This window comes from Stenella coeruleoalba (genome assembly GCF_951394435.1).
Source record: "Stenella coeruleoalba genome assembly, chromosome: 5".
Taxonomy (NCBI): Eukaryota; Metazoa; Chordata; class Mammalia; order Artiodactyla; family Delphinidae; genus Stenella; species Stenella coeruleoalba.
Window position 1 is genome coordinate 37,867,144 of NC_137150.1, and position 13,140 is coordinate 37,880,283.

The 13,140-nt window shown below is 39.7% G+C and overlaps 1 protein-coding gene across 16 annotated transcripts in view; it reads right to left on the minus strand.

Annotated features, from left to right (window-relative positions):
- Nucleotides 1-13,140, minus strand: part of VEPH1 (ventricular zone expressed PH domain containing 1) — a 713,106-nt gene that overhangs the window by 32,873 nt on the left and 667,093 nt on the right. For 15 of the 16 annotated variants that reach the window (XM_079923356.1, XM_079923366.1, XM_079923362.1 and 12 more), the window contains one exon: nt 242-359. In XM_079923356.1, coding sequence (XP_079779482.1) covers nt 242-359 — 118 coding nt within the window. Of the gene's footprint in view, nt 1-241; nt 360-13,140 lie in introns of those variants that run through there. The other variant, XM_079923359.1, reaches the window with a different exon arrangement.

Sequence of the window (13,140 nt, forward strand, 5' to 3'; positions counted from 1 at the left end):
CTCTTGCTCATTTCTCGTTTATGTTTCTCTCCCTTTCAACATCCTCCCTTTTTCTCACTCCCACTTTGGTGAGATACCTTTCTCAGCAAGAAGCAGAGGCAGTCAGGCCCACCTCTGTGCATTATGCCAACTTAGGATGTTTATGCAAGAAGAAAGCCAACCAGAACGGTGGGGATCATGCATCCCTGTAAATCCCAGGGGCACAAGTGATTCTCAGCAGCCAGGGGAGGGAGGCTCTTACCAGTTGCTTTCTCAGGGTTGTTGCACATGAAGCATTGCCACGCTCCTGCTGCTTCGCTGAAGCCAAACACGTCAAAGAACCTCACTTCTTCCAGATGCAGCTGTACCTGGTCCAGATCCTGTTTCAGGAACACAAAGCACAAAGAACATAAGTGGGTCTGCCTGCCGCATAGCATTCTGAGAGGGGGAAAATGGGATATGGAAGCAGGACGTCCAGGGCTCAGATTCACTGCCAGGCACAAGGAGGGGGCATTGAGCCAACCTCTCTTGGCCCATTTTGGAACACAGCAGCAAGTTCAAACTCTCCCAGGGCAGTGCTCTTAAATGCGGAAGGCAGCGAGCATGGGCCCCAGGGCTGGGCGTCAGGCTGTGGGGAAGTGAAGTGGCCCAGAATTTTCTTACATCTAACAGCAGCTCCAGAATTTCTAAAAAGTTGGGGTATCCAAGTGGCAGTGTGGTTGAAAGGAATGCTTCTGGGGGACTTGTCTTTTATTTACACTTTACATAACATTGAGGATCAATTATTCATACCAAAAAATTATTTTTATTAGGTTGGCTTCACAGGGGGCTGATAGAAAATGTGTGAGAGGGTTTAATCCCTCAGCCCTTGGCTCCAGCCCTGTTTTAGTTTCATGCTTATCTTAAAAGCGGATGCAAATTTTGCATGCTAGTCCATTATATGGCTGCATTGGTTTTAATGGAAAATAATGCCTTAAATTACTTATCAGTAAATTAATTATCTTTTCCCCTCTAAATGGTTGAGTAGAATTGACACACCAAGAAGACCGCCCCTGTTTTATGTGCCCTGTGGCAACCTGCCAATGTGTTCCTGTTTAAGAGGCAGAGAAGGGAGGTTCCATTACACTGTAAATGGATGGAAAACTATTAGCTTAACCAAATTAAATAGCTCTACTATCCTCCTGAGGCTTTCCTATTATGTAAATGACTTATAGCCTCTGCTACAGAGTGGTCAGAATTGCACTCTTAAAAAGCTGCTTTCCTAGCAGGGATTTAATGTCTTTTCTAGCCTTGCACGTGCCCAGCTGATTTCTCTGTTTGTCGTCTATTGAGCTGTGATTTTATTTCCTTTCCTCTGGTCCACACACTCATCTTCTACCCATAGTAATGGCTCTTAGTATGCCAAGAGCCAAGGGATGGAGGCATTGTTAGCCCTGCTTACAGTGGATCTAAAATAGAGAATGATCAGTGGCTACCCAGATCCTACCTCAAAGTTCCCTGGGTCTGCCTTTCTTGACACAGGTGAGAAGTATGCTAAACTCTAAGCTCCTTGAGAGCAGAAACATATCTACTGCGTCCACAAGTTATAACCCCAGAATCTAGTCCAACATCAAGAATGGATGAATATCATTGGTTTGCAGGACCAGTGCAAAGTTTTCCAATGAACTATACGAACAGTATTATGAAAATTTAAAGTGAATTCTTTTTCAGGAACATTTACACTCACTGGAACAAAAACCCAATGAAGGCAGGGACTTTGTTTTATTGGCTGCTCTAATGTCAGCACTAAAAATAAGCAAGCATTAAATAAATATCTGTGGGATAAAGAAAGGCATAAACTGGGACTAGAAATGAATTCTTTTTAGCATCCTTTATTAAGACTGTTACGGCTTGTGTTCTGGGATTGGACATTTTGGAGGCTCAAAATGCTGAATACAGTGTTTTGAGCTGCTAACATTTAATACCATCTTTTAGGCATTCCAATAGGCACTGTTTATAAAGAAATGTTGTTTTAGCAAAAGTGAGGCTGAATGTGTTCAATGAAAAAAAGGAGATGTTTTAAAAAAGCATGTTTCCAAGATAAAGACTGAAGAAGCACCTGGGAGTTTTGCAGGTTTCAAAGGACGAAATCCATATTAAAATTTATGGGGAAAAAGCAGATGTTCATAAATATCAGTTTCAAAACTGCTAAGTCTCTGAAGTCTATACTTGGCCATTGACATGCAGATCACTTCTCTATTTCCCACACAATTAAGGATCAATTTATCATTCACCACAAACACTGCTAGCAAACAAAGTACTTAAAATAATACTTAAGGGTTCCTTTATTTTTCCTGTTCTGAGACCAGAAGTGTCCCAGGTTGTTGCTCATAATCCACGTGTCTTGGCAAAAAGTTACTTTAAAAGTTTAAGACAGATGGCAAGCGAGATCCCAGTGTTCAAGTTCTCAAGTCAAAAGCAGACTTACTTCTTCAGAGGATTTAGGTGTCGTGCAAAGGGGACTGAGTGAGGAAGTAGATGGTAATTCTATGAACTGTTGAAGTTGGCAGTAACAGTCAACTTTGAATAGAGAGACAAATGAGACACAGGTAGTTCCAAACACTGGTGGAAAATCAAAGCAAAATAAATCACGAAACAAGCAAACACAAACCATCAACTCGTGATACCTAAACTTTTGGAATTTTGACTTCTTCAATGTGCTTGAGGTCATTATTTCTCTTTCCTACTCATCTTCTTTACCCTCCTGGGTCCTGTAGCTTCTCTAGGCCTTGCCCAGGAATTGCTGTATGGCTTTTTTTTTTTTTTTAAGGCAAGAGAACTAAAATTGATTTGGTTAGAGAATTACAAACTTCCTTTAAGACAACTAGACTCCAGAAGAGTAATAAAAATAATTTAGATCTAAGTAGGGTCACTCATTGAGTGTTTCTGTTCAATGGCATTGTGGTGGACAGACCCTAGGGTGACCTTTTAATAATTCCCACCTCCTGGTGTTCACCCTTTTGTATAATCCCTTTCTCTTAAGTGTGGGAGGGACCCGAGACTTGCTTTTAACCAAGAATATGGCAAAGGTGATAGAATATTAATCTCGCGATTGTATTATTATGTATCTCCTCCCTCCACCCCCAACATACACACACACACAAAGCCCATCTAGCCAGCAGATGCATAGGGAAACTCTCCTGCTGGCCTTGAAGAAGCAAGCTGCCACACTGTAAACTGCCTATGGAGAGGGCCACATGGCTGGGAACTGGGGGTGGCCTCTAGGACCTAGAGGCCACCTTCAGCCAGTAATAGATCCAGCCCTTCAGTCCTACAACAACCCCTCCACCCTGCCAAATTTCTGCCAGCACCCTGAGCAAGTCTGAAAGCTGACCCTTTCCATTGGAACCTCCAAATGAGAATACAGCTCAGCCAAGACCTTGACTGCAGCCTTGTGAGACCCTGAGCAGAGAACCCGGCTACGTCACAAGCAAATTCCTGACTCAAGGAAACTGTGAGGTTAACAAATGCATGCTGTTTTAAGCTGCTAGGTTTGCGGTGATTTGTTATGCAGTTTTAGGCATCAATACTGAGACTGCGCTCTGAAGGAGAAGAGGAGGGGACACTGCTGGCCAATTTTCAATGAAAATGATGCTTCTACTTAGAGGGGTCACATTCTTTCAAGTACACACCAAATCAGGCCTCAATAAAACCCAAAGAATATTGAAGTCCGTATTATTTCTGTTGACTTAAAGAAAAAAGATACACAATCATAGTAAGCATGCATTAAGAAGGATTTTCCTGATAAACACCATCTAATTCAAAAGGGGTAAAGGCCCTTGGAGGGGGAAAATGATGTTTTTAAAACAGCTGATTAAGTAAATGTTTGTCCAGTTTTAGAAAAAAAAGTCATTAATGGGAGTAGGAATTTGGAAAACTATATAAAAAGTCTCTTGCAAAGCCTAAGGGAAAAATATGCCAGGCAGCTTGGAAAGACGAGAGAATATTTACAACATTGTTTTGATGACAATGACAGCATGAGTCAATGCTATCGATTCTGTAAAAGTCCAAAGTGGATCTTATAACATGGTCTATGTACTGTGAGAAGGTATTGGGAAACAATTTTCCAGAAATCAGTGAAAGGATACATCTGGAAGAACTTTGGGTTCTGGCACATTTAAATTCTGTTCTAACTCTATTTTTGCACAGATAACGAAACGTAGGATTGCCTCACACGCTCTATGTGCCTATGGTTAATAGGATCAACTCTTGGCACATACTTCAAGCATGTTTTAAGAAATGTAAACAAGAGTTATTTTTTAAACAATCTTAAATATTTTCACATAATAGTAACACTTTACGTCTTTATGGTTACTTCTAGTGCACATGTTCTAACTGTATGGAGTTCAGGGTGTGAAATAAACTTATTGAGGGAAGAAAATTAATGATTCTCCTCTATATTGTTCATCTTTATGTTACTCATGTTGTCCTACATTTTGTAGTCATACTGCCTTGTAAGAAACACTGTATGTTGAATGAATAAACTAACAAAAGAGACACTAAAGAATATTTATGCTCTAATTTTAAAATTTTATTTCAATTTCTGAGAAGTATCACTGTTGAGTTTAATTCATATCACTTAGAATTAAGAGCACCTGGCGTCAGGAACCAAAGACAAATAGATGAAGGAGACACAGTCCTGTATTCCAAGGACATGAGAAGGCAATCCACTGGGTCCACAGTATTTCTCACAGAAGGAAATTAGAACACACCTTTATTTGTGTTTGGCTGTGGTTATTATTAACCTTCTTCTTATGTGACTTCTTTGGCTCTCAACTGGATTAAAGTTCCTTAACAATTTCTATATTATTTTGTAGCTTATTCCTATATTATTTTGTAGCTTCTGAAATTAATTAGCATAGCACTCTGCCCATAGGAGCTGTTCAACGAATTTTTCTAAATTTTTGCTAATTGAGCCACATTTATATCAGCAGTGGCATTTAGGTTTTCAATTTTCATGTCTATTCAGTTATGACTATTAAGCTCTTTTAGAACGTATTTACTTTAAAAAAATACCTGTGTCTCTATGTATATTACAGGAATTCATTTTATTTAACTTTATAAAACAAGTTTTTAGAATAAAATGTAGTAATTGAAGAAGAATGTTTGCCTGAATCCATCAACATAGCATGTTGACTGCTTGTTTTCAAGACCCTCAGCTTTTCCAGATCTCCAGTTCTCAGGAGGTATTGGCATCAGGAATCCTGGGGAAATCTGTTACAAACATCATATACAGGTCTGCCTCTGGAAGCCTAACCCAATAAGTCCATGTTTGGGCCTGGTAATCTGCATTTCTAAACAAGCTCCCCAAGTTATTCTGGCATGCACTGACTGGGAAATTAATTCTACACCCTTGGGAACAGAGGTGGGGATGGCTGATCTGTCTCCATTAATTGGTATTTGAGGAATTTGTCAATCCTCATGTGCATATGTTCATACTTTTCCACAATAGTTTGGTTTCATATGACAAAATACATAATCTGGTTGCAAGAGCAAAAATTCCACTCTTGATAATCAGAGATGTTTTTATTCCAAATTTTGCAATACAGAAGGAAGAGTTGAGGCATGAATACTGAACTTGTTGGGACTTATCTGAAACTTGGCAGGAGGTTGGGATGTGTGAGGAGGGAAGTGGGCAACAGCTGGGAGACAGATTCTGAGCAGAGGTGGCAAGGGTGCTGACCTGGAAGAACTCACAGTGTGCTCCAGTATTCAACGTGGATGTCGTACATGTGCTACATTCCATTGTCTCTCCTTTTTCCATCCCAGATTAGGAAAAGAACCCTAACTACACATGAGGTCAAAGTGGCAAGCTTTTTACTATCACTACAGATCATGAAATAGACTTGACCTTCTTCCTATCTTTTGAATCCCAGTGTGTTGAGAAGAACTGAATTGCTTCCTGGCAAGTCATGACAATTCTATGGTTCTGGCTCCAAGTGGCTGGAAGAAGGCACCCATGTTTGATTTATTTCAGAGAGATGTTTTGAAGAATTCTTTCATTCAAGAACCAATAAATATGATAGAATATTTGATTTGATTCAAAAAGCCAAATTTTCACACTCACCTAAGGACCAAAAAAAAGTGATATTTTTGATTACAGAATGTTGGCAGTAAGCATGACAAGAGTTTAAATAAAGTAGTTTATGGAAAAGTTAATATAAGCATATATGCATTGAGTCAAAATAAAGGTGGCAAATTGGGTGAAGCTTCATAAATGTTTGATAAACCCATAATTAATTTCTTGAAGGATCCAATTTGTTTTATTTTTTTCCCCGGTGGTTAATTTAATTTATTTAAATTAATTTTTCTTGGAGTATAGTTGATTTACAATGCTGTGTTAGTTTCTGCTGTATCAATTTCTTTTAAATGTTAGCCCATTAAAACCAGCAAAGTATTTTTTATCAGAGTGGAAGCAAGGGCAAAAGACTACCAATGTTCAAATGTCATGAAAATGTTGGCATTTCTACAGGGTGTCAGCAGTAAATGTAATCACCAGAACTACTGGCAATGAAAGCCTGCATTCCCACGGGATCTCCTTTCATATTGGAAAACAAAGAATTGCAGTGATTTTTTTTTTCTAATCAGTGGTTGCCACCCGCATTTAACAACTACGTATTGAGCATCTAGTACTAGTATGTATTATTATGTGTACTAGACCATAGAGGTGCTGATGTGGAAAAAGCTCATTCGAGAGGCTTTCTTTTTCTTCATTTGGAATCCATTAGTGAGATAATCATACGCCTCAGCTCTGTACGTTATTTTGTTGGGGGTGAGGTCCTTCTCTTGCTGTCTTAATTTTCTTCCTTTATCCCTGATACTGCTCTCATTCTCAGACTCTCCTCCCATCTCCCCTTTATATAAATTCTCACTCTTTGGGGTTTGATATGTCTTTGAACAGATATGTATTCCTGAAAAACATGTAGCAATGCTTAGGGTATTTGTCATTTTCATAAATACATTATATCATAGACCACATTCTATTTCTCGCTTGTTTCACTCAAGATCTCTACAAGGTTTTGTATGTGTATTTAGTTTGTTGCCTCTACTGCTGTAATGTGATTTACTAGTGCATTTTCACCACCCACCACATTTTATCTAACCATTCTCCTAAGTATGGGCATCAAGGGTGCCTCCACCTTTGCACCTAGATGGACCATGCAACAATGAATATTCTCATCATACATGTCCCCTTGTGGACATGAGCAAGAATTCTTTTGGGATAATCATTCAGGAGTGAAACTGCTGGATCATAGGGTATGTATAAGAATATAGAGAAAATATTTTTATGGTTTTGCAGAGTTTGGGCTTTCTGAGCAAATTTTACTGAAACTTGGGACCTGGGCTAAAAAGAAAAAGCTTTAGAAGTGAATTCATAACTAATCAGAAAGTGAGAGACCATCTAGAGAGATTTATCTTCCCAGAAGTATGTGTTCACATTTCAAGGTGGGGATGAGACCCAGGATTTGGAGACATCCCTGGGTTATCAAGCTGGAGACACTAGTCTTGTCCTCTCCATGGAGCGATTTATCTGCATCCAAAAGGTAAGAGTAAGAACCCAGCATCCTTCCCAAGGAGCGAAGATTTTTCTCCCCTTCTTTCAGATGAATGGGGGCGTTGTCCCTCCCCTATGTAAATATCCAGATTCATGTTTTCATGGTTCCTTACCTATAATGCAGACCTTGGTATGTGTAGGATGACATGTGGTTCTCATCGTGTTGCCTGAGGGTAAACAACTGAGGCAAAGGGGAAGCGGTGAGGTTATCCGTTGTAAACAATAATAATCTGCTCTGCTCCAGAAACCTTGTTTGCATGACACATTAAAAAATTTAACATTATGCGTATCTTTAACTTCTCTAGGTTCTGATAAATTGCTTTTCAGGATGGCTGTCCAATTTACATTCCCACCAGCACAGCATGAGGAATTCCTTTTCCACATCACAATAAGGGACTTTCTAGACTCTGAAGTTTCTCGAGGAATTTCTATCCAACAACCATTTCTAATGCCTGAAATAGGCCATGCTTTTGGTGACCACAGTCACCGTGGTTTGCTTGCATCAGGGGCTGGCAACAGTCTCCAGTGACTTCTAAAACCACTGCTTCTTAAACCATGGGGAAAATCAACCACACTTCTGTAGAAAACACTGTATTTTTCTCTACCTTTATTGCCTTTTGCTGTCATCAGAAGCATTCCAGGTTCTGGGCATCAGACCACCCTTTTTGGGTACAATTATTTTAATACACTAGGGCATATCAACATTTGGCCAGGGTCTAGTTTTATTTTAAGAATGATCATTCTGTCGACTTGTTTACTACTTGGAATAGTGATCAAAGGGATAAAACTGACTCTTATCATGGACTTAAGGAGAAGGCATTGTTTCCCATGATATGGGAATTTCAAATGTCTCCGTTTAGTCTTTCAACAGAGCACAGTGCTAAGCACTGGTGAACCAGTAGAGATCAAGGCAGATGGGATAAGATGAACTACTCCTCAGTAGAGAAAGGGATGAAGCAAACTCTGGTCTCTTTACCCAATGGAAAATTCCACATGAGCTAGATCTACATGTATGAACAGACATATTTTTAAAACACAGAAAGCATATTACAAAAGATGTATGCAATACAGTAACACATATGTAAAATTTTAAAACAATGGTACAAAACATTCATGGAAATAATACACACCGACCTCAGGAGAGTATTTGCAACAGTTTCTTTCTTTTTGTAAAGGAAAATATTTGAAGTAAATATGGAAGAAATGTAAACCCCTCTTCTATCTTGTGGTGGGAATGGATGTCATCTTTCTGCACTTTCCTGAATTTGTCAGTTATTTCATAATCAAAAATAAATAAAAGTGAGGCAGAGAACACAGTTCAGTGAAGCAAAGAGACTGGCAGGGGTTAGAATCTGTGAGGAACAAAGGTTCTACATGTGGGGAGGATTCCTTGGTGCCCTTCAAATCCCTTGTAGAGGGATCTCCTCATTTTGCCTGTGTGAGGCTGGCTCAGTGGTGATGGTCGTTAAAGGAACATTTATTTCTCTTGATTTTTGCATTTATTCTTGTTGGGTGGCTCCATATGAAAGCTTCTTTTACTCTAGCTCTTCAAACTCAGAGACAAAGACATGAAATGCAAAGTGTTTGAAATATGTTCTACTGTTTTGTTTTAGAAAACAAACCAAACCTAAAGAACACTGGCACCCAGTTCTACGGTAGGGAAGTGTTACAGAATGGGTTAGATGACACAAGTGATACTTAGAAATAAGGTTCTTCTCTGCACAGTGGGATGGTATAAAGAATGTAGGTTTGGGAGCCAGAAGATCTGAGTTTGAGCCCCGCTACTGTCATTCACTAGCAGTTCTTGGGAAATATCTTAATTTCTCGGGGCTTTCAATGTACTTCTCAATCTGCACAATGACTGTGATCCCTAAGCTGCCTCCTTCAGAGAGCTGTTGCCACAAATCAATTCACGGATAACTATGCTACTTTGTAAACTGTAGAGAAGTAATACAAAGTAGTGATAATTATGATGATATGAACGAAGTAAGATAAGACACTCCTTTTTATGCGTATAAAATATACAGTGTTTTTGTCTCATCTAGATAAATATATGTAAATCTTTCTGAAATGAATGACTTGTTTAAGAAACACTGATATCAGGCGTCTGAGAAACATATTTCATTTTCTAAAGGCAAGTAACATATTTATCTGCCTGTTTTCGTTAGTTTGTTGTCAAACCTACGAATATTGGGTATAATGAGATGCAAACATAGAAGGATGTAATGCAACGTGAACACCTGAAAGGGTGGTAATGACGTGTGCATGTCCGATGGGGCCACAATGAGATGAGCAAATAGAAATGCACATAGAAATGTGCCTGGGCAGTGGGGTAATGAGATGCATAAATGGTTGGATGTAATGATAAAGGCATTTGTGGGGGACGTAATATGATTTATAAATGGAAACATTAAATAGGGAGGCTGGAAAGGGCAGGTTGTGATAAGCAGCAGAGTGAAAGAATGCAGTGCTGTGTATGAATGGGGGAGCTAATAATATGTGCATGACGAGGGTGTAATGAGATACAAATGGAATGGCATAATGAGGTTCACAGATGGAGGGATGTAATGAGCTGTGCAGAAAGGAGGGAATAATGACAAGCATAAAAGGAAGGATTTAATACTATGAATAAACAAATGGGTGTAAGAAGATGTGAGGACCGAAAGGAGGAGCAGAACAAAAAAGGGAACCTTGGTGAAGGGATGGGAAATAACAAGGTGGCAAACGGAGCACTCTAATGAGATGCTGAGATTAAAGGGTGCAGTGAGGTGTGCCCACTTAGAGAATAATTAGACGCACACATAGGGTTATAATGAGGTATCTGAGCCCTGCTCAGACACAGACCATAGCACTCAGTTCTTACAAAAGGAGTGAAAATGGAAAAAATTCAAAGCAGGGCCATAAATATATCTAAATGGTTACAAATCCAAAAAGAGAAAACTAAACAGGTGATTTAACCACAGTCTGGAAGTTTATGAAGTAATGGTTTTATAGGTGCTGTTTATGGGGCACTTACTCTGTGCCAGTGCTCTGCTGGGTGCTTAACTAACTAAATGCATCATCTCATTTTCCCTTCCTAGCAGCCCTACGAGGCGAGTGGGTTTCCGTGAGGTTAACCAACTTGAGCAGATTCCCAGAGCGTGTTGGTGGTGGAGATGTGATTCAAGCCAAGTCAGCTGGATTCCAGGTGCCTTTGCCTCTTTTCTGGTGTTTCTGTAAGAGTAGACTGTGGGACATACTGCCTCAGAATCTCCTGGATCGTTTGTCTACGATGCAGATTCCCAGGCCCACCCAAGCAAGTACCCCTTGAAAGATCTGCAGAGGCCCCAGGAATTTGCAGTTAAACAAGCTCTCCAGGGACTCTTGACGTGCTAAGGTCCGAGAATTACTCAGTGAAACCAGCACTGGAGTGACGGTGTTCTAATGCGTCCCATTAGCTCTGGGGAAAAATCACGGAGAAAGGGGCTTACGTGCAGTGTGGGCGGCTGTGATGCCTACAAGTGGGACTGGGCAAGGAATTACCAGACCCTGGAATGAGGCGTCAGATGATACTCTGGACTGTATTTAGCGGAGGACTTAAAAAAATGGCTCCTTCCCCTCAGACTGGTCTTCATTAGGAACCCCAAATTATATTGAAAATAGCATAAAAATTCAAAGATGTACTGAAAATAATTAGACTCTAGGAAATATTTGTTTACTGAATTTAAAAATATGAAGATTACTCCACAGTCTGTGACCTCTAAGGGAAAGAGGGTCATGTGTTCTTAGGACCAAAAGTTTGCCAATCTACATGCAACTTTCAGGGTCCTTAAAAAACAAAAAAAGCCAATAGTGCCACTGATTCTTCTCCTTCTTGATATGTCTAGTATTGAGATATATAAATTGCTATGATTTTTTAGATTAAAAAACCCCAGAATTTATATCTTGAAATGAGTCTTAAACTTGGATGATGACACACGTTTTAGTGACACAGCCTCTGCCTTTTTAGAAGTCTGTTTCGGAATTGTTTTTAGAGTATATTCGTGAGCCACACATGAAAAAGTTTCATTACTTTAGTGAAGTCCAACTTTTAACTTGGAAACTATTATTCAGGTTTTCAAAAATATATTTATTTGTTTTTGGCTGCATTGGGTCTTCGTTGCTGTGTGCGGGCTTTCTCTAGTTGCGGTGAGCTGGGGCTACTCCTTGTTCCGGTGTGTGGGCTTCTAACTGCGGTCTTGTTGCTGAGCACGGGCTCTAGGTGCACAGGCTTCAGTAGTTGTGGCACAGGGGCTTAGTCGCTCTGCGGCCTGTGGGATCTTCCCGGACCAGGGCTCGAACCTGTGTCCCCTGCATTGGCAGGCGGACTCTCAACCACTGCGCCTCCAGGGAAGTCCTAGTACTCAGTTTGAGTAGTCTCCTTTTATAAGAGACTTAAGCCTGGATACATTTTGGCTATTGTGAAAATAAAGCTCATTCTCAAAAGATGAAAGCTTTGTCATTCATTTTGTTGAGAGGGGTCTTGCACAGGAAGTGCAGGAAAACAATACTAGTTCCGGTTTATTGAGCTCTTACTATGTATGTCCCGGTCACTGTACAGTGATTTTGCATATATTTCCAAATCTCATAACACCCCAGTGAACTGGGTACTAGTGTTTAATGCACTTCGCAGGTAAAGAAGATGAGGCACGGGGGAATTAGATAAAAGAACTGGTAAGTAGTGAAGCCAGGATTCAAACCCAGGTCCTGAGCTTCAAACTACTACGCTTCTACCTTGCTTGAAGAGAGGTGCTGTTTTTGTCTACTAGCTCAGTGCCCAGTGTCTATAGGCATTCATACAATATCCATGACAGCATCAAGGGAAAAAGAATAAGATTGTACTCATGCACTGATTATTTAAGAAAAGAATCTAAACCACTATTGAATTAGAACAGACATTTCAGAGGGACTGCATACTTCTGTTCCCCCAGGAATAGAGGTATTTCGTTAACTATTTTCTGAAGGGTTTTTCTTTTTCTTTTTTTAATTTCCTTGACTGATGCAGAACATCTGGCTGACTGTGAAGGAATGTTCACTACAGTAGTAAAATTGACATGCTTCATTATAAGACAGTCTGGCTTGTGAAACATGAAGGAAACACAATACGTGTGATCAGCCAGGATTTAAAATAAACCAAGAAGATATTTATGCCGATTTTAATTTCTTTAAAAAAGCTTATGTACAACATAAGCACAGTATATGTGAATGGTGGTTAGGGGGATATTACTGGTGTGTATTAATTAGCCAAGTAAAAGGGTAATAATTTTCTAGTTTTTAAATAGTGAATGGAACTGTCACTTAGGTTTAATGTGTTTACAAAATCATGTGCAATCACTTAATATAATGAGTTGTATGTACGGAATTGTTTAAATGAGGGGCTCAATTAGATTGTTATAATGTATAGCTGTTAAGGGGAAAAAAGAGTGAATCCAAATGAAGGTAGAGACAGAATTTAGGGAGGCAAAGTTTAGAATCTGGCTGGACTTCCAAACTCAGTGGTCCTAAGACATCAATAAAAGTCATGCTTATAAAAGTTCCAGAGGACGTGT